The 22,565-nt window shown below is 46.3% G+C and overlaps 1 protein-coding gene across 26 annotated transcripts in view; it reads right to left on the reverse strand.

The window, feature by feature from the left end:
* Positions 1-22,565, reverse strand: part of HDAC4 (histone deacetylase 4) — a 250,075-nt gene that overhangs the window by 111,288 nt on the left and 116,222 nt on the right. For 25 of the 26 annotated variants that reach the window (XM_040560768.1, XM_040560759.1, XM_040560762.1 and 22 more), the window contains one exon: positions 5,226-5,470. In XM_040560768.1, the coding sequence (XP_040416702.1) occupies positions 5,226-5,470 (245 nt within the window). Of the gene's footprint in view, positions 1-5,225; positions 5,471-11,174; positions 11,455-22,565 lie in introns of those variants that run through there. The other variant, XM_040560780.1, reaches the window with a different exon arrangement.

Raw genomic sequence — 22,565 nt, forward strand, 5'->3', positions numbered from 1 at the left:
CTGAATAAGTTTCCGGCTTCAGCTATAAAACAGCCAGAGCTCCTATGAGCCCTGCTCCGAACTCGGGCCGCACAGAGGCAGTGGGATTAACCGCATTACCCACCGGGCACGTCGCTGCTCTGCTGAGCTCACAGCGCTCGAGGTGCCTCTAGCACTGCCAAAGTGCGTATCCTACCCCTCTTCAATCACCTCCCTCCAGCCGTTGACCAGAAGGCAAGTGGAAAAGCTTTTGGTAACTTCCAGCTGATCTTGGCCGGGAATCAGTGACTCACAAAGGAAAAAATTCACTGCCGATTCCTTCGCAATCAAAGGTCAAGCAGAGCTCACGCTGGAACCTGCAGAGAGGCTTTCCACGGTCTCACCGGCAACGGCCTGGGCGCCAGGCTCCTTATTCCATCCTTGTTTTTGTTTAGGAAGGCAGATTTGAAGGCTATAAATATTGTTGCACATCTGGCGAGGCACGCCTCAGTGGAAAATCTGTTTCACTGAAGGTAAGCGCCTGCGCTGGAGACGAGCACTTGTCTATCTGCAGCCAGCCCGCAGCAGCCTCTGGTACACAACAGCCTCGGCTTCCTCTCTCGCTCTGCTTTCAGATGTCAAGTCTCAGCAATTTGCAAAGCTGTGCTGTAGTTGTGAAAGACAGTTTTCTGTATTTCCATATGGTGTGAAGTCTTCATAAGGCTCAGCTTATTTTCCCTAAACATGTCAGAGTTTTCGCATTGCTCCCCGCGCGCGATGATCCTGCTCCCTCGACGTGCCGAGCTCTAGCTACGTCCAGTCAGCTTTCCTTCCACAAATATCATTTCGCTCCCAGCCTGCTTCTCCAGATTGCATGATCTTCCAGGATTTGCCACCTTCACATGGAGACCATTTCTTCCAAAAACACAATTTCTGCTCAAATGCAAGCAGCTGATGATTTTCTGTGAGAGCAAGGACTGACGGGGGGACGAGGGAAGGGATGACACGCGCAGCCAGAAGGACAGCGACCACCTGCCTGCTCCCTGTGCACTGGATCAGACGATTAAAACTGGGCTGCTGGAATAAACCCAAGTGTTGGAAAATACCAAAACTTCAGATTTCAATAGGAAAAAGTTACCTACCGGAACAGAAAAACAAAAAGACATGCCAGCATTTTTTTCAAGCCAAAATTCATTTACTTAAAAAAGAACCTAAAATGTTTCTTATAGCACTGCTTTGTTTGGGGAGGGGTGGGAGGGAGACAGTTTCCCCCTCCACCCTAGCCCCCACCTGAGTCAGAACAGTTTTTCTGTTCACACCAGCAGCATAGTAAAAGAAGAACGAAAAAACACAAAACGTGATTACTGTTGTACTAGCTAAGGGTTTAACACTTAAAACCAGAAAGTGCTTTAACATCTTCACAGTGCTGTGTGCTCTAAGTTAGCAATGCCAGCTGTACTTATGTCTGTCCCAAACCCAGAATCTTCCTCCTTTGGGCACAAGAGCTGCTTAAGAAGTACATCAAAACCATTTTTACCTTCACCCATACACCATACGTGTGTGCCCAGCCACTGAATTCCTGTCAACTAAACTATTCAACATCTGTAAGAGAAGAGTGCAAAGGTACTGAAATGCAAACACCTTGCCAAAACGGAGATCCAATGCAGTATTTGCTCTGCACCCAGTGGCTCTCCTGCGATATCCAAAATATACTTACTATCTAGGAACCTAGCAAAAGGTTTTAGAAACAGGTATAAGACAGGGTAAAGTGCAGAAATTACTGCTCAAGGACAAACTGATGAACAAACAAATGCTTTGCACTTCTTGGTTAAAATGTTGGATGCTAGGCAGTAATGAGGACAGCCAAATGAATTGATTCTAGGTAGTGTTGCCTAGGTATGCAAAATAGGAAGATGCAGAAATTCTCCCCCCTTCACAGAAAGTTTACAAAGCAATTTTAGAATTTAATAATATGAGTAACAAAGCTCCTGGTCATTTCCAAGGAGTCCTTGGAAATGCTAGGGAGAAAGTAAAAAACTGCCTTTTTTTGATAAGTAAGTTTAGAACTTCATTTAAAATTTTTGGTTTGCTTCATTAGATTTTGAGGTTGTTCTGACACTGAAAATTCTAACAGAGCTGCAGGAGTTTTTCATAAAGCATGCAAGTTTGCAAGATGCACAATCACACCTTGCAATAGCTGATGAAGGTTTGCTTTCTGAATCAAAAAAACAATGTCAGGCAAGATGTTGAAAACATCTGAGAACTAGAACTGCAGTGAGGTGCTGCAGTAAGGCAGACTGCAAGCTCACTCCAGTCAAGCTTACTCTGGTCAATAGTTGTTATGTGTAATCTGAACAGAAATCTGAGCAAGTTTGGGTTCTCAGGCCTTTTCTCACCCAAAGTAAGCCTTTGTATCTACCTGAAGAGGAAACTAGGGAATATAATTTTGTACAAGGGAGTGATGGACACCTTCATTACAATCATTACACATTCATTACAATACATTACAATCCTCAGGCTATGAAACAACATTTTCAGTTGAAGAATCTCAGGACTGTAACGTTCAATAAACTATTCCTACATCTTGAACAGTTTGCTTTGGAGACAAGAGACTAACAAAATTCTTCGCCTCATCAGTGACACCGTAAGCAATCATCTAACTGATCCTGAGCATCAAGAATCTGCTGTTTCCTTCTCATAGCTAATCCAAAGATTCAGTGTGAGTAATCAGGAAAGATCATAAGCTACAGTTCTGTCTCGTGTCTCTGTTAAAAATACCGTAGTCCAGAACTGCTCTGCAACAATTCCTTAGACCTGCAGTCTTCATCTGTACTAGCATTTAGGTCTTATTGACATTTCCTGGGATTCATTTGTAGTTTCCTTTGAAAACAAATGGAAAACTAACTCCATTTATCTAACATTTTTTTTTCAAAATGTTGCTCACCCGTGGCAACTTGAATGTGTCACACGAACTTTCTCCAGCACTATTCTGCCTGAGCAGGAACCCACCCATCTCCTGCAGCTCTCAGCAGCCGCCTGCCTACCCCTCAGCAGCCTTTCCTGCCTGCTCCCGCTCCTCTGCACACCAGAGACCAGCCCAGCCGCAGCAGGTCTGCTTAGGATACACAAATTTGAGTGCTGTGCACTCCCAGTCTACAGCACGAAAAGATGAGGACAGAAGCAGCGGGAAGGTCTTTCTTGACCCAGGGTGCACGCAGAGGCAGCCCTCCAGTGCAGCACATGGGTGCATGCACGGGTGCACATGGGACACATGCTGCACATCCCAATGAGCTGATTTTTTAAAAATCATGTGAACTCCTCCAAGAAGAGCTCTGCAGCTTCATTCAGGACCACTTCTATACTGAATTTCACATTTCAACCCCTAATGCTCCACTCACGCAGGATCGAATTTTTATTTATTTGCTTTAATATTCTCTCCCTTTCTCCCCTCCCACCCCATTTTTCATGAGCCATAAAGCAGCTGAACAGCTCTGAGTTCAGAGTCCAAATATGAGGTTATAAATCTCAGTTCTCTGGACAAAGTAACAGCTTCACTGCACCTATAGTTGCTGCACTGAGTGCAGTTACCCATTTATGAAAGTCAGTGGCCAAAGAGCTGGCAAACCTAGCAGTCAACCAAATGCAGGCTGACTTATGAACACAAACACAGGAAGTAAAGATTTCACAAAAAATTACATCATAATTACACAGTGGTATGGTCTGGAGTTTATTTTATTTGTGATATATCATGGGATTATTGAAATAATGTGCCATTTTATTTTTAAAGAAATTCTGGGTTAAAATGACACACTTACTGTTGTAGATCACCTTACAGGTCATCATTCTTTTTTTGTACAGGATTACTTCATTCCTATTTTAAGTTTTTCATCCAGCCAGTCTTACACAACAGAGGAACAACTTCATTACCTAATGATCTAGATATACCATGCTATCTGGCTTCTCAAAATCAGATCTTGATTTTCTTCTAAGGCAGACTTTACCAGAATCAGTCATACCTTCAATGTAAAAGAGAGCAACAATGCTCCTGTCATCAGTACTCTGAGGTTGTCTGTTAAATACAAATGGTCCTGTCTTATTTTCAAAGACAAGTATCTAAAGAAACGTGAAATTATAATTAAATAATAGAAATATTTGTCATAGAGACTTCATATATTTACCACCTAAACGTGCTGTGTGAACCACAAATGCAGTAAACTGACCTTGTGTTATTTGTGCACGAAAGCATGTGTTTAGGCACTTGTAAAGAGATACATATCTACAAATATATATGCATATATACACACATACACCTTCGCACACCTCTGTCCTAAAGAGAGCAGACTAGAGGACCCACTAAGGACACAGACATTTGCTGTTAATCAGTCTTCAAACAGCATCTATTCTTGCACACCCAGGCTAATAACTGTGTTTGAAAAGTCTGTAAATAATACAACATTAACATTTAATCCTATCTTTCCCGCTATGGCATATATTTTGTATTAAAATGAAAGTTATATAAGGTTGAATTGAGGTTGCTTTTTAATATTACATTAACACTATTTACCATGTGCCGTGCTAATCCCCCTTTGAAAAGAGAGCATATTAGCAATTCTGAAAGCTTATGTTACCATAGCAATAGTCTATCACTGTGAAATATTTATATAATGTCTAACATTTTCACTATGCAACAGCCATCTTCCGAACTGCACTTCCTACTTATCCTCCTGTGTGCTAGGTTTCCTCTTCGCCCCAGCCAGCAGCTAACCTGCACGTGGAGCTGGGAGCGCCTCGGGGCGTGCAGACCCTCCTTCGCCCTCCGCATCTGGTTTTTGCTGTTCCTGCAGAGACATCGAGCTCCCAACGCTTGGTTTGTATCTCACGCTGCCAGCATATGTCCCCTGAGCAGCTTATATGCCATTCTAGTCCCAAATATATCATATTAGCAACGGGTGGCCTAAAAGCCCTCCTCGTGGGTTAAATTCTACTGTCATCAGGCTATATAAATTTCCCAAACACAGATGTAGGTCTGGCAAGCCACCTGTTGGCAGTGGGGCGGAGGATTTCCGCAGACAGGTGGTAAGGCTTAACATGGCACCGGCTTACCTTGCTTCCCCTCCTCCACGCCATCCCTCTTTAAATCTTGGTGCTCCAGTCCCTTTAGTAAAGATCATTCACTAACCAGGTTACCAAGTCCAAAACAACATCCGCACCCCCAAACCCAATCCGCCTGGGCGTCTCCTCCCACGGCAGGGCTGCCCATCACTTACTTTGATGTGCTCGTGCAGCTGGGCCTCGTGCTGCCGGGAGAGCTGCTCGTGCTGCCGCTGGAATTCAGCGATGAGGATCTGCCTCTGGATCTGCTGCTTCTGCTTGAGCGCCAGGAGCTCCTGCTGGAGCTGCTGCTCTCGGAGCGTCGGCTCCGTCACGGGCATGGAGAACTGGTGGTCCAAGCGCAGGTCCATCGGGACTGAGGTCGGTGCAACTTGCAAGGGCAGTGCTGTGGTCACATCAACTGCAAAGGGAAAACACAACGGGGGAGATGAGAGGACTCCCCAGCCACACAGGATTTCTTTTTATTCTGTTCCTGAAGGCCTTTACTGGACACTCTGGATTGAACTAAGAATAGCACTTGTTAAACTCACACCCTGTTTTTTAAACAGCAAAAAGCACTACGGCAGTCAAAGTTCAAGCAGTTTTCCTCCAACCACCATCTCCTATAAATATGTGCATTGTTGAAAGGCAAAGAACTTCAATGAATTGCACGTGACCCTTCTTGATGTCATTCCAAGCCTGTGTATTCAAAACACACATCTCCATTCCACTCTTCTAGCATCACTTGAAACGAGAAGGATAAATATCAATCTGAGACTTCATGGCAAAGATCAATCTCGTCTAACAACTGGTAGAATCCAAAGGTCAGGACCGTGATGGTTTTGTGCTTAAAAAAAAAAATTTACACAGAAAAACACTATATGCTGTATTCTTTATTTATCCTTCTATGACCAGGTTGGATGAGGCCCATGGCAACCTAGCCTAGTGGGTGGCATCCCTGCCAACAGCAGGGGGTGGAACTGGGTGATCTAGAAGGTCCCTTGGAGCCCAAGCCGTTCTATGATTCTTTATAAGAATTTCAGGAAAGGATCTTGGCCCAAAGTAAATGTGCAATGAATCTAGGAAACAGGCAGTGGTGGGGAGCGAGTGCCCTAACGCTGACTGCAGCTCGGGCTCCCAGGGAGACAAAGCTGAAGCATAATCAAGCCTGGGGTAGAGAAGCACTGTACCCTTGTTCCAGGCCCACCTGGAACATGAGACGTCTGCTGAGGGAAGGAAAAAGGAAAACCACCACCTTGACTGTCCGTGTAGTGAAAATCAGTTCTCTGCTTACACAAACAGCATCTCCCTGAAGACAAGGAGCTCGTCATAACTTCAGGCAGGGACTGACATCTATGAAAAATAACTTTGCAATAACTGAACTCAGCTCGATCCTGCTAAAAAATGTTACTGTCATCCCATGAATGACTGAACATTTCTAACTCCACCTAAAGGACAGTTCTGGGTTTCATGTGAACTCTGTACTTTTGCCATGTTTAACACCTTGCTTTGCAGGGCAATCGCTTTAAAACTCTTCTGACGCCTCTGAATGAACATCACGTGTTAAAAAATAAAGATGCTGACTCTTCAAAAACAAGCTTCAACAAAAATGGAAAATAAAGTGCATGTGCTTGGGTTTTTTTTGGTTGGGGCACAGTGAAACGTGTTCTCTGGGGTCACCTGGAGCCACCTGCAAACAGTCCAAAGTAAAGGAGGATGCGGTGCTGCAGGTGGCACGGGGCAGCAGGCACAGAAGCCACCACATTACTGTCACCCTGCCGCACTGGTGGCATGCCACAAACACCCATGCACAGCCTTACCAACTCAGACCATTAGTATCATAAACCCTACTCCGACTTTAAAAGAAAGGGTTTTAATTGGGTTTTCCCCCCAGTGCTATCAATATGTTTACTTTTGCCAGTAATTGAGAAACGCGTAAAAAGCTGATGCTGGGAAAAGCTGCAGCTAAACAAAGCAAAGAGGCACACAGCAAAAATAAAAGTGGAGTAATTCAGACCGATCTGGGGTGCTTGGGAAGGTGGCAAAACCCATGGCCCCAAAGCCAAGGGCATGGCCACAATGTAGAAACAGGGACCTCGGCCATGCCCACCGAGAAGGAACCGTCGTGTCCTGCTCACCTCCTGCCTTTTTACTGAGGACTAGCGGGTTTTTAAGAGGGGCAGCCCCGCCAGCACTGCTGGAGCTGAAGGGGTGGAAATTCATGTACCAAGAGACGAATGCAGAAATTTTGCTCAGTCTACACAAAAATGGTTTCATGGAGAACATCACTGCTTCTTCAACAGCAGAGAAATATAGTTTAGCATAGGAAACAGAAAGCACAGGGAAAAAAAAATCATTGCTTTTATTAGAGAATACAGCTGGGAGGATCTTAGGGACACAAAATTATCTGAATTGAACTCCTAACACTCATAGCCACACGTACCATGTCCTCCTGCCCGGCCCAGCGCCCTGCCAGCTTCCAGGCTGCCGCATCGGCTGCCCCCCAGCACCTTCACCACCCAACGCCACACCAAGCAGCCAAATTCAAGCAGCCAAGTTCAGCTGCGCAGGCCAAATTCGGCTCCAGAGGCCGGGTCATGGGCGCATGGCATGTGTGCAGAAAGCTCCACAGGCTGCCGCACCGTGCCTCAGGAACAGAGCTGGGCTCGTGCAGGGGAGGACGAGGAGGAGACTTTTCTTGGATGGAAGTATTTTCTGCAAAAGGTCAGATTGCTGGAAGTGTTGCTATTATTCAACCCACGAGTTCTCCCCTCCACTTCCCCATTGTTTTCCTTCCCGTGTCCTTTTCCCCGGGGGCTCTCCCCCGCACTGCAGGCTGGTGGCTCAGGGCGCAGGGCAGCGCCTGGCGCGGCACCGAACACCCCTGCCTGCAGAAACCCCCCAGATGAGGAGCTCCCAAGTTCTTCTCGGAAACTGGGATCAGATTTGGTTTATGAAGTCCTGCAGAGTAATGGAGGAGTGTTTCTGGGTTTTGCTCGAGCTCAGGCATCTGACAGGAGCCCTGTAGCTGCTACAGTGCAGTCACCCTGGCCAGTGGCACAGCACCAGGGGCACGAGCTGCGACCTGAGAAAACACCTGGCTGACCCCAGCACCATGTGAAACGGGAAAATACCAGAGGAGAGTTCCCATGCTACCCGAAGTCCCGTCCCCCTGCTGGATGTATTGGGAAAAATACAAAAAATAACAGGTATTTGCAAGTATTTGTACAGAACCAAATAAAATAAAAAGCCAAAAATGCAATCTAGCCTTCAAAAACATGACGCGCTGTGGCTATCAAAAATCCTATTTAACCATTTGCATCTAAACATTACGGAGATTGCACCCCGAGCCTTACAGCATGCAGTAATTACACTGGTAACAGATGCACACTCCTGGGACAGCAGCGATTTTATCCGGCAGCAAACCAAGGGGGACTTCACCGTTCCGGCCCTGCTCCACCAGATGCAATAGCTTCACGGCACGATTCAGGCCCCCATCTGAATGAAGCCGTAACAGAGCAAGCAACTCAGCTCGGCCTTACCCCACCCCAGCCCATCACATCAAAGCCCAAGTGACCAGAAAACACCACCTGGACCGCGGCGATACACGGGTGCCACGCAGAAACACGGCTCTGAGCCACCTCACCAGCCGGGACCAGGGCTGTTGGCCACCCCAAAAGTCCCCTGAGTATGATTTAATGCAACTTCATAGTCCCCAAAGCCAGAGGAGAGCTTGAAACAGTTAACCCGAGAGGATCATAAGCCATGAGTCAGAACAGCAAACAACGTGGTGGTCTTTGTGAATCAGGAGCTTTTTACACGCCTGGACTGCTGCAGAAAGATCGCTGAGCACCTGGCACTGACGTCTCCCCTCTTTACAACCACGGACTAAAGAGTTACCAGCACAAAGGTGGCAGCCGTTCGCTCGGGCTTACCAGTTTGCCGGGTAAATGTGGTTATCTTCGCTGCACAACACTGAACTTGTCAGCATTACTTAGCCTAAATGCAATTTTCCTTGAAACGTGCATGCGTTTTCCTACAAACACCTTTGAGCCAAATACCGTGCTTCCTAAAGCAGAAAATAAAAGCTTTTACCATGTCGGAATAAAACCCAATTTCGGCCAGAAGGAATACATTACTGCAGCCCTGTAGGAGCAGTATGGGAACCGGGAGCTCGAGTTGTGCCCTGTGATAAATTACTACTGTTTTACCCTGTAATAAGAGCCGTAACTTTCGCGGTGCTGGAGAAGAAAGCCAGCTAATATTCCTGAGAAAACTTGACAAACCTCACGTTTCCTGTCCTGAGTTACGGGCAGCAAAGCGACTAATCCCCCCGAAAAGCCCGGCGCTGCAGCACAGCGCACCAGCTGTGGGGACCGAGCCACAATTCCCATTCATTGTCTGCGCGCAGGGTGCGTCATCCATGACTCGTACTATTTCAGTCTCAAAAAACTATTCGAAATGCCATGAGTTCCCAACAGAAGCAGCGAGTGCTTCTGACCTACAGAGCCCTCCCGAAAACAATAAAACCTTCTCTACTTAATGAACACATCATCAAAACAAAAAAGCCTGTATTCTTATGAATATTTTATGGTAGACTAGAAAATTGCTTTTATAGGTTCTGCCTTGAGAACATATTAATACAATCAGATTCATGACGTTAGCAAAAGCACAAAGACTATATTCAGAGTTTTAATGAGAAATGCCAAACCCATGAATTAGAAGACAAGATCTCAATTATGAATAATAAACTATCACATGTTCACCCGGCCCCTTCCATCACTGTAGGAACATAAGGAAAGAAACAGGAGGAATTATTACTATTTCTTTTAACCTAGGCACGTAGGAAGTTTTTTCACGGTTCAGTTGCCATTATTTTTACACTAAGTTAGAAACAGTCTGATGGTTTTCCCTCCCCAGATAAATAAAACATGGCCATGCATCAAAGACTGCCTGCATGCTGTACGTTAATTAAGACCTAAAGCATTCTGGCCCTCATTGATTGTAGGCACGTAGTGGCCTCATGGCCGAGATTGTAAATTTGACATCTCACAGCTTGTCCATAACATCACCCAGTGGAAGTCATCTATCAGTTAAATATACTTGCTATAATAAACTGATGATCTCCAATATAATATAATGCAAGGGCGCATTTCCTACGAAAAATGTTTGGCATTAAAATAATTTCACATCAAGGCTGCAGATAAATACGTTATGGGATAGTCATACGTGGGGCTTCTCTGTAACAAAAAAAAAATACCTTCTCTGCAAGTACTGAGCATTTTGGAAGGGATTAGAAGAAGGTGACACTACTTAAATATGTACATGTGTTATTTAAATAAGGCTAACAGTAATAGCTGTATTTTCTCCCCCTTCTCCGACACAGCATTTTCATGAAAGTCCTTAAAAGACTGAAAAATAGAAGGATTCAGTCCCGAAAGCACACTGAAAGGTACATGGCAAGACTTCAGTACGAGGGGGACCCAGGACTTTTGAAAACAGATTTCAATTCAAGTCTCCTGTCGGCAGAACCTTTACTCCAGCTGAACTTGAAAACCGTTTCCCAAACCAGTTCTTTAAAAAACAAAAGTGGCTGCCAGAGGAGGCTTTCCTTGTTTAATTCCAACAGCGCAGCGCCCTGAACACACCACCGCCCTGGAGCATCCCCGCACACGGCTCCCTGCTGCTGGGGGGCTGAGCTGGCACCCCGGCCCCAGCCCCCAGGTGGAAGGCAGGCAGCACCCCTGTCCCGTCCCAGCAGCAGACAAACTTCGGACGTACCACCACGTGCCCCAAAATGCCAGCATTTCAGCTCCAACAGGCACAGGGTGCCTGTGCCTGAGCATCCCCAGGCAGCGCTGTCCAGAAACGATCGACTCAGCTTCTCCCCCCGTCTCCCATCCTCCCTGCACTTGGGCTTTATTTCCAATTAATGAGTTTGCTTTCTAATTACTGCCGTGCTGGCGCTGCCCTCCAGCCAGATTCTGCCAATAGCAGAACGGCGGAAAAAAAAAGATTTAAAAAAAAAAAGAGAGAGAGGAAAGAAAGAAAAAAAGCCAAAAGCAAAACCGAGAGACCACGCTCCGCATCCGCGGCCTGCCGCTCGCTGCCATCCCAGCACCAACCCTCGGGATCCGTGCAGAGCGCGATCGCGGCGCGCCGAGCGGCAGCTCCTCCTGATGAGGCCGGGCGAGCGGACACGTGCCGGGACCTCCCCCTGAGCCTTATTTTCAGCCGCTTTCATCGCCGGGCAGGAGCGAAAATAGCGCGCGTCGAGGCGGTTTGTCCCACCCGCCTTATTTCCTGGGGGCTGCCCTGCTGCACGGGCGGCTGCCAGCTCCTCGAAGCCTTCAAACGCGGCTCCTTGTTGACAAAACGACTTCTCGGTGGCAGGAGCGTGTCACTTACAGCACGCACGCCGCGCAGCAGGGAGGCTTCAGCGCCATGCTAAATGCTTTCTCAAGGCGCCGCCGCGTTAAATTCGCCTCGAATTGGCTCGACGGCGAGGCGAGGAAGCCACCGCGCGCGGCCGCGTCCCCGAGCACGCCGGGCGCTCCTTGCACCGGCTCCGCTTCCCAAAATGTCACAACTCGCCGAAACGCGAAGAGACAGTGAGATCAGAGCTATTAATAGAAACGAGCTACTGCAGTATCTGACTGCAGCGCCAGGATAAAAGCAGCGTATTTTTGTGTAAACCGTAACGAAGCGGCCGAGAAACACGGTGCGGCGCCCTCAGAGCGCCTGGAAGAGACGCAGCAGGTTTTAACCTGCAACACGCTCTTCCCGACGGGCTGCCCCGAAGATCGGCGGTATTTCCCCAGAAATTAATAGCCGAGGGAGGGAAACAACAGCACGATGGGTTGCCATATGCACCGAGCCCGCTCGCTAGGCACGTGCCCAGCCAGAAGCTGCCCGGCAGTGGGAGCAGGGGGCTCGGTGGGCGGCGCACGCAGCCGGACACCCACCTCTGTGACACGATTCCCCTCCACGGGGCCAGGCCAGCAATCTCTCCGAGCAGGTCTGTGAGAACAAGAAAGCTGCCTGCCGGGTCACCGGACCTGGCCCGGGGCATTCGGGATATCTAATAGATGATATCTGGTAGCAGGAAGGCTTTCCAAATCTGCAAAGCGCAGAGCATGTGATTGCATCGAGTGTTTTAAAACGAAGAAGGTTTTGACCCCCATGTAAAAGCAAAAAAGCGATCCCCCCCCCCGTCCACGTGTAGGAAGGGCAGGTCCTCGCAGGCTGCAGCGGGGACGGAGCCATCCCTGAAAAGCAGGCGGCTCGGTACGCCAGCGCTGCCATTATTTTTGCAGGGCTGCGTGGGTGAATGCAAATGCAGCCCCGATCCTTCCCTCGGCACACAAGCTACGAGTAAACAGCAGCTGAGATTTCCTACGAGCACCACACATGCTGCAGTTCAGCAAGGGCTGGAGTCATTCCCCGCTCTGAGAACATTTCACGCGGCATGAATGGGAGCCGAAATTAATCATCCCATCAGCCATTGAAACACATCGTGAGGCACCGCACCGTAGGCAACAGATGGAGTTTTAAATGTCACTCACTCATTCATCGCAAAGAAACTTTCTTCTGGTTACTACTGAGACCTGGAGACACGATCAGGGCACGCCGATCCTGGATTTCCAGGACCAACTTTTCCGACCCCGATCCCTCCAGCCGCAGACATGGCACTAACACGTGTTAGAAGCCCGAGGGAGGTCTGCGTGCACATTTTATTCAAGATGGTAAGGAAACTAAAACTTGAAGGCCAGTCCATTTATCCTGCCCTCCCCATCTTAGAGTTAAAACAGTACAAAATGTCTCTACTTGAAGAAGAAAAATCATTAAATTACATCAACAACAGACAGAAAATGACATTTTGTAGCATTTTCCAGCTTGCAGCCTCAGAGTTTGGGAAAATGCAGACTGTCACAGCCAAATACCAGATCTCACAGACCAGATGTGTTTCTGAGGGCTCTGCCTAAAGGACCGCAGAGGACTCCAGAACTCCCAATGGGAAGCTGCAGCACCCCGACCTCCTGAACGCCTTCAGCACTACATCCTCCTGCAGCAGGAAAGCCAAGCGCTCCGAAAATAAAACAGAGCACCACAGAATGCACGAAACAGTAGATAAGTCCTAAATGAGTATCTGAAGAGTTCACATCCCAGCGTCTGCAGGAAGGCCAAGAATCAAACCCGATTACACAGATGTCTTCCAGAGATGCACCTCTGCAGGACAGAGGCGCCCCAAGGGAGACGCTCAACTTTCGCTGCTTCCTTTTCAGTCGTTATCCCACTCCATCTTGATGTTTCAGTCAAAACGTCTCTAACAAATAAGCACTGGTATCATCTTCAGTGCTTTTACTGAAATCGAAGATAATGGGATCAAGAGTAAGCTTGAAACGTTCCTCACTTTAGACTTCATACAGCTGCGGCAAACCTTTCCTTGTACGTTTTCCTTATGCCTTCCTTTCATCCTGGGGGGTAGCCAACTGAAACCCACTTGAGTTTCCATGGGAAAAGTGTCTAAATAACTACATAATAATTAAAAACAGAATAAAAAAAGAAAAAAGAAAAAAACCATACCACCCTTCTTAAAAGACGTTCCTGGGAAAGTAATTTTACCTGCCTCCTCACTTCAAGCTTTATCCAGCAATCGAAGCTCTTTGATCCATCTGTCTAGTTGCTGGTACAAGGAACTCCTCACTTTACCAGATACCCAGCACAAAAAGGGAGGTTAAAGGAAGATCTGATATACTTCTGAAGAAACAAACCCACACAGATTTCTCATACGCTCTTGTCTCATCTCACCCTGCACTTCCTTCAAGGGAAAACGACACTTTTGAAAGGAGAATTAAAGACTTGAGGAGATGGGGCAGGAGCCTGGAAAAAGGACTGAAGTCTCATCCTGAGATTATATATATGGAAAACTCCTCGCGAGGAAAAAATCCACCCAGCAACGTATGTATGGGAGGGTTTGAGGGATATGTAGCAAAGACGAGGTTACACAGATGCCTGGACCACCTTACAAGACTCTTACTAAAGCTGGCATAGCTGCGACCACCGCATCAGTGTGAACAGAAGGCAGCAGGCGAAGCAGCCCCGGAGCAGCACAGGAGTGCCGAGAGGACAAAATTCTTGAAGGAGAGCAAGCACCGTGTCTCCTCCTTGCTCGGATGTGTCAAGGAAGAAGAGTAAAGAATGGTTTCCCCACCGTAGCACCCACCACAGCACCACAGTGTGGTCAGGCATTGGGAAGGGACGTGGGGCAGCGAGATGGGAACCGAGGGGAAGGTTCACCTGAGCCAGCGTGGTGCCAGCTGGTAAACGGCCAGGCCACTGGAGAGAGTGGTGCGATAAAAGCAGTTACTGCTACGGGGAAACGCTGTCAGCTTCCTAAAGACATCGAGAGGAGCCGGGAGATCAAAGTCACCTATCTGTTGCTGAGGAGGAATGCTGGTGCTCTGCCAAAACCACACGGAGAGCACGCAGCCAGCTTGTTTCTCCTGCGCCTGCAGCATCCCTCCTTGCGAGGCAAGAGGAAGGTAGTGCTGTCGCCAGCAGGGGTACAAGCAGCTGCACAGGAGCTGGGCACCACCACGGGAAGGTGTCAGCAGTCATGGGACTCTCCACAAGAACCGGGGCTCCAACGAGCAGCTCGGGACCTGAGGTGCTCATTTATTCCGAAGTTAAGCGGTGGTATGTAAACTCCCTAAGATCAAAAGAAATGGTAAAAGAAAATTCTTTGGAATTGCCTTCCCCATTACGTATGCTAGAGTTTACCAAAAAAGACATATTCTGACTGTTTGAAACAGCAAGTGAATGAATGGTGATTATTAATAGGCTAGGCAGCTCGTTTCTGTCACCAATCAAGTGACTCCCAGCTGTACAACAAGCCCCAAAACGTGCGATGCAACGTCCTCAGTCACAGAAAAGGAGCAAAAATAGCAACTGAATCGCAAGCTGAGAGAGGAGAGAGCTCAGCAGCTCTCACAAAATCCCAGGGATTGCCCCAAGGCTGCAGTGCTTTCCGCAGTCTGTTCGAAACCAGGATCCTGGCCCAAGGCGACCGGCGTTCATTCAGACAAGCAAGTGCCCACAGCTCACGGGACTTCTGCTTTCCAGTAACCCAACGCCAGGTACATCAGCCCAGGATGTTACGTTTTGTCCATTCCAAATGACTAAGGTGTGCAGAACGAACTATGCCATTTTAAGAGAAGCTTAAAAATAAATAGCTTTCTAGAGAAATTCAGATAACCTCAAAATCCTCAGATTCCATGACAGTACAGAAAAATTACGTTAAGGCACTTCCACAATTCCACAAAATCATGTCTTTCACTTCTTTAAAGCAAATACTATGAAACACTCAAGTTAATATTTCTATTAAAATCTTTTTTTTTTTTTTTTTTTTTTTTAAGATACACCGGATAAAGCGAATATATTTAAACATAGCAGGCTGACAAAGGACTGAGAGCAATTACAAAACGCTTTTGTTAAGGAAACCCATCTGAATTAGCGCGGACTAACAGGAACAATCAGCCTTTCAGTTGCTGGTACCAAAATCCTGAAAGATGATGGCAGATTTTTCTTGCACCCCCCAACCTAGTAGTACTCCATGCATGACAAGTTTTCCAACGTCACAGCGATGATCCTCACTCAAAGCAAGCTTTTTCTTGGCATTTATGTACAGCCTTCAAGCCACTGACATCAGCATGGCCTTTTAAAGAGGGAACAACAATTCAGCACTCATTCTGCTGAAAATATCCCAGTCTGTGAAGACCAGAACATTACTTCCTTTATCTGGTTTGCAGAGGCACTTCTTCCCATACATGTAGAGAGCCAGAGAGATACAGGGATGAGTTTTAACATGAGAATTTTAACACAAGGATCCACAACACCACAACAGTTAAGATCCAGATTTAGTTATAATTGTATAGAGTCTCACAAGGAATCCTTTTTTTTTTTTTTAAATTTTAAACTTTCCTTCTTAAGGAAAAAAATAGTGCAACATGAAACTTCATTATAAAGGAACGCATTCTTTTAAAAGGACAACTGAATTTTGTTGCTTCATGCTTCTAGAATTAAAGTTCTAGATATTTTATTAGAGTGTATGAGTCAGTTGGCTGGCAGCAGTATCTGTTCAGCAGCTTCCCAAACAACTTGAGCAGCAGCAGCATTTCAGAGGACAATAAGAAGACTGCCATCACCGCCTGCCCATCCTATACACGCAACTAGTTGCAATTAAAAGGTCCGTGACATTGAGAACAACATCTGAATTTAGCAAAACCTTGTATATATATAAATGGTAGGTCAGTCAAGCACCTAAAACATCCATTTCCCACTCTTCCTAGCATCAACCAAAGGTGGAGCACAGTATGTCTGCTTCCCACCCCTCAACATTTATCCTGTTGTCCAGCTACAGCTTCCACATTGCCTGAGGTATAAAAGCAAGAAAAAATAAGTGTAGATTTTAAGGCTCACAAGAATATTGCACCTTAAAAATGAGTGTTTTGTCCCCTTCCTGTATCTTTATTTTCTTGGATGACCTAACCACAACTGGACACTAGAGCAATGACCACGACACTCCTGTGCTCTACAGGGCTCTGCAGTGAAGAGGGAAGAGAAGGACAGACTGTGTGCTCCTACTCCAATGTGTACAGACAGAGAAGCAGTACACACTTCTTTAAAGAAGGTTGGATGAACAAGGACGAACACCAAAATAGGTTCTCCTATCTCCCACTTCTCCTCTTATTTCCTTCATCAGATTTTCATCAACTCCTCTGTAACACCCATCTCTCAAAATCCTTGGTAGCATGCACAGAAAAGAAGGCACAAGTTGGGTGCAGAAGTGAAAGCCTCACCTTTATTCTGACCCCACTATTAGAAGCTACTGAACTGAGAAGAATCCAAGCTGAAGACAAATCATACAGAGCTGTATAAAATTTGGGTTATGTTCCACCTACACTACCTCAACTGCAGCCAAAGCAACAGGTGAGCGAGTCTTCCCTTCCTGCTCCAGTGAGTAAGGTGATGCAGGTTAACATTGCTTAAACATGCACAACAGTCCTTTAGGGTCAAACATCATTTTATTGTGCTTGCTGCAAAAACGGCTGTCTTAGTAAAAAAAAAAAAAAAAAAAAAAAAAAAAAAAAAAAAAAAAAAAAAACCACGGTCTTGATAATGTTAACTATTAATATCATCATAGCTAAACTTGAATTGTCAAAACACTTCCACAAAGAGTTGGTTTTGTACCTTGGAACGTAACTTCCAAGGTCAGGAGGTTTACTCACCATGCTCATCCACATAAACGTTCCTTAAAAGAAACCTTAAATACTAAAGCATCTCCTTCAACATCTCCTGCTATTTAGAGAATAAAACGCCACGCTCCTTGCAGATTGGGATTTTGGTGCAAGCTCCAGTGTAGCACCCAGCCTGCCCTATGGGGGAGTGTATATGTCAGCTAATGTAAAACCTAAATCCCAGCTTGCAGCTCAAGAACTCCAAGAGTGGTAAAAACAAAGAGAATAAAATGAGTGGCACAGTGTCAGTGAATTAAACACTTATTTAGGAAATTTAAGAGTGGGACCTATTCCTCCGCAAGAAGGAACAAGATGTTGTGAGAAGGTCAAAGGTGAGAGACTTAAAATATATATATGAGGACAGAAAAATATATATGTATCCTTACCTAAAATAAAAATGACTTTTCTTCAGAGCACTGAAAATGATAAAAGGTTTTAGAAAGAACCTCAAGAGGGTTCAGTGATTCAGCTGACCAAGGCTTAAGAGGACACTAGGTTACAAAGGAGAGACATGGACAAAAGGCATTCAGAAAACTGGAAAAAGATAAAAAGGACATGTGGGCAAACAGCTGAAGAACAGCTACAGGAGGTAAGCTGAAGAAGGCTGCTTTAAAGACAAGTTTAGGAAGGTTAAAGTTGATTTAATGTAACTGGAGACAAGTAGAGATGGAAATAATTTGCCCATTGCTTTCTTGAAACAGTATGTACCCTTGGTTATTACCAAGAAATGAGTCTAGAAATGAACGTCAGTGGGACAATTTTGTAACTAATGCAAGATCTGTGCAGTCGTAGCTTAAACAGCAGCTAACTCTCGCAGCCCACTCACCTAAGCCCTACAGACTGAAGGGAAAGAGCTCGCTGGCCCACTAGCTTGTCTGTCCTCCTCTCTCCTGCCTATACCAGATACTACACCAAAAAAATCCCCCCTCCCTCACTACATACAAATACCATCCCTCTCATTTCTGCACCGTGGTTGCCTCCAGAAGCCCCACGCTGGGCTCCCAGGCTGTGCTAAACATTAAAACTCCTGGCAGGAGCCTGCAACAGCCCTGAAGAGCTTCTCAGATGAAGACAAAAGGCCAACGGAGAGAGGAGGACAAGGCTGACTTGCATTGACATCTCCCTTCATATCTCTTTTTTCTTAAAAGTTTAGAAAAGCGTCAGTATCAACCACCACCCCCTGCGTTTTTCAAAGGGAAAGCAGGGTGGCAGAAGAGCGAAGGCTGGGTGGGAGGCACCAGCCTGAAGCAGGAGGCACACAGCCACAGGCAGGACTGGCCGGGGTAACACCAGCACAACGTGGTGACTGTGGGGATACGGCACACCCCTCCCAACAGTTTCCATCTGTGGTGTTACAGGTCAGGAAGAGCAGCAGTGCGAGACACAACCTGGGTAAGTCCCAAATCAGCAGCAGGACTCGTACCAGCTGCCCATCATTTTCTGGATGACTTCTCCCACTGCTTTGAAACCATCGGTGGTTGGAGTTGTGCCTTGCAGGAGCACGATGTCAGTACGAAAACATCCAAAGCTCCTCATCTGTATTTAAGAAATAGGGAAGGTAGCATTCCTCTGCATGTGTTCTCAGATTTAGCATCCTTATTGGTAAAGACTGTCAACAGCAGCACATCTGGAAAGTTAACAGAAAGTTAACAGAAGTCCACCTCTCCAGATTAGGGAATGCACAAAGGGATGATGCAGCTTCTTCGAGTCTGTCTTCAGATACAGAACCTCCTTTTATATCAGTTTTCAGTAACTGGAATGTGTCACAAAAATGAGGCATTCGATTCCTGTATCCACTTCAATATTTCTATACAAAAACTTGTTTCAAAGAAGGTATCTAGAGCTAAAAAGACAGATCATCACTACCAAAACCAAAAGCTTCTTCTGACAAAATTCTTCTTCGATACCAATACACAATTAATCTCTTCTCTATCAATTTCTTTTACATAAACAGTATTTTATTTGCAGGTCGCTTTAAGCAAGCACCAAGGGGTTCTACAGCCTCATCCCTCAAGTCTGAATCCACTCTCTGTTTTTCAGGAAATGTTAAAAAGCCATCTATATACAATATTTTTATTAGTAGTAGTTTATTTTTTATTTTTCTTCTGTGCAATACAAAGTTGAAAAAAAAAAAAAACTCTGAAGAGGCAAATGGCACCCCTGCAAGGTGCATGAGGCAGTGCTTGGCTCTGGGGTGACTCACCATTGAGCCTATTGCTTTTGCAGTGCCATTCTTTTTTAAAGCTGCCAATGCCATATTTTTTGTTTCTCAAGCACATCAAGTTATAGGAAACATTAGCTTTGAGTCAGGAATTTTCCTCTCATTTAGGGTAAGTATTTTATAAAATTACGCTTTCTTAATGTGTAGTTGTCTCAATGTGCTATGTCATTTACAGAAAATCTGAACTTAAGGTGTGTGGTTTTTTTTTCTTACAGCACAGAGAATTCATCAAGTAAGATTTATAACCAAAAGATTACAGAAACAGTCATCCTTGCAAGGCAAGCCAGACCATTTGAAATACTCATAAAACACAGCAGCATGTGTGAAAATGAACTGCTCAGCTCTCTTTAGAGCATCATCCTCAGAAAAGCAATTCTTGCTCATAAATCCTAAAAATAGAGAGAGAAGAGAATAAAGAGAATTTTACTTCTAAACAGCACTGATAAACACTTACGGTTCCAGTATCTGGTTTCTAAGATGGGCGCTAAAGAACCGAAACAACCGCAGAGAAAAAGACCACAATGGCTGGAAGATGGTGGAGAATATGCTGCCATGATGGACGGGAGATGGATAAATCCACGGAAACTGCAGAACAACTGGGTTACAACATGCAAGCACCAGCTAAGGGGAAACCTCAGGTGCTTGCGGGCTCTGGGGCTGCAGCAAAGGGCCTTTCAGCTAGCAAAAGTAAGTTTATCCAGGGCCATACTTATTGCCACAATGATTAAGGCCCGCAGTAATCACCAAGAGAAGCGGTAGATCTTCCCCCTCTCACTTTGCAACTCCGTCTTGCCAGCTGAAAAGCTTTTGCAGAGCACAAGGAACTGACCTCAACGCTTCTGGGTGGCATTTAGCTTTACACACAGCGTAAAGCCAGGCAAGGTAATCCAGTGGCATTTTGCGTGATGGACTGCTTGTGTACATTCGTGGCTGCGAGACGAATCCCAGAGCACGCGTCTCCTGGCAGGCCAGCAACCCGTGCTCGGAGGCCACACAAAGCTCCTGCACCCCACAGGGCGCGAGGGCTGCGGGAGCCCCCCTGATCTGCTCTGACCTCCCAGCTCCCGAAGGGCACAGACCTGGGGTTTCAGAAAGGACCTTCAGTAGAGATGGAAGAAAAAATTAACCCATCCCTCTGGCGGTTCCCTGTACCAGCACAGCAAAACAAAACAGCCGTGCAATACCACAATGAAAGCAAACTGCCCCTCACTGCATCCCCAGAGCATCCCATTCCTCTCCTGCAAGCTGTTCCTTCCTGCAGCACACGTTACTGCCCTAAACACCAAGGCTGATCATTTCAGATTAGCACTTAGCATTTCCAAAATGCTATTGTTACTACTTTTGGTATAGAGAAACTTCTAGAAAGAGACAGATCTCTGTGTTTGCCTTTGTGTGGGACCACCCACCTCAACTACAAAGACAACAAGCAGAACTCGAAGTATGATAAATTCCATGTAAATGTTTCCATACTGAAATAAGGCAGTCTTAAATCACTGCAGTCTAATCCTCCCGTGATTTAGCACACTTTAATTTGCATGTTTCCACTTCACAGCCGATTTGCCTCAAACTTGCTTCGCTCGAGGTATGGGGCTTCCACTGCAGAGCCCAGCTTTGGCAGGTCCCGTGCGGCACCACCAGCTCCCTGTGCTGATCCCAGCCCTGCCAAGAGCCCAGGAGAGTTACACACAAGTGGTGAGGGCTTTCATAAGGTACTCAGGAGTCCAGAAGCGATGCCTGAAAATGAGGGAGGGATGAAGCTGCAGGAGCTACAGCTCCCCTGTCTCCGACAGCAGGGTGGGCTGAGGAGGTCCCACCACCACGGCACTTTTTTCGGGGACAGCTGGACCAGAGCAGGAAGCAGAAGTGATCCCAGCTATGCGCGATCCCTCCCATGGGCGTGGAGGAGCTGGGTCACTGAGCTGACCAGAGACACGGAGGCCGTTCTGCAAGAGGAGACTACAAAACTAACTTGGTGTAGCAAAAAACAGGCTGCCAGGAGATTTTATGGGTACAGAGGGGGGCTCTGAGCAACCTGATGCAGTGGGCAACACGTCCCTGCCCACCGCAGGGGGTCGGACGAGGTTGTCTTTAGGGCCCCTTCCCACCCAAACCTTCTGTGCTTCTGTGAAGGGCTGGGGAGGAGGTGAAAGCACGAGATGGGGGAAGGCACACAGACACGGGGCAATGACAGCAGCACCCAGCTGGCTGCTTCGCTTCTCCTCGCTCAGTTCTTTGCAGTTCTCTGCTTTTTTATACACCGGCGTACTTTTCATTCGTAAATATGTACTTCCCTCCTTGCTTCCTAGATCTGACTGCACCCGCAGTGACCGTCTCCAGAAAAGCTTTTTGGCTGATTGGTTCTAAACTTTTTGGGCTGTGACTATTAATAGGTCAACTATGTCGCAAGGATGCATGCATGAAAGGCCGCTATTTGCTCGTCAGAGGAGCAGTGAATTATTTACAAAGGATGTTAGGCCCTATTTTCAGGGGGACAGCATACAAGTAGTACAAACCAGTGCTGTTTCCCACAAGACAGGTGGTTTTAGAAGGTCTGCCGTAATAACTTTGCAGATTAAAGCAGAACTGGTTAAATCTGAAGTTGTGGGTAGGCTGAAATATCATATACTCATCTGATCAGCAGCATGTACTTAAGAGATAGCAAAACTCACTCTTGGCCTTACCCAAACTTTGACCTCCTTGTCCAATCATCACTTTGTCAGAAATGTTATCTTCAAAGTTTTAAGTGACAGTACATTTGTTTGTACCGTTTGTTTCTGGTGAGCAAGCCTGTTGTATTTGGTAGGTCACTCAGTTTTACCATCTGCCTTGATTTACGCTTAAGAAACGTGTTGTTTCTGAAATCCCTTGTGTTGTACACAATTGTACCACACCAAAACCAGTGAAGACGTAACAAGAAGCACTTTGATTTTGTGCCATTTCAGTGTAAATGCTCACAGTTAATGGAAAAATGATACCATCAAAAGCCTGCGCAAGAG

Source organism: Cygnus olor, chromosome 6 (assembly GCF_009769625.2).
Source record: "Cygnus olor isolate bCygOlo1 chromosome 6, bCygOlo1.pri.v2, whole genome shotgun sequence".
In the NCBI taxonomy this organism is placed as follows: Eukaryota; Metazoa; Chordata; class Aves; order Anseriformes; family Anatidae; genus Cygnus; species Cygnus olor.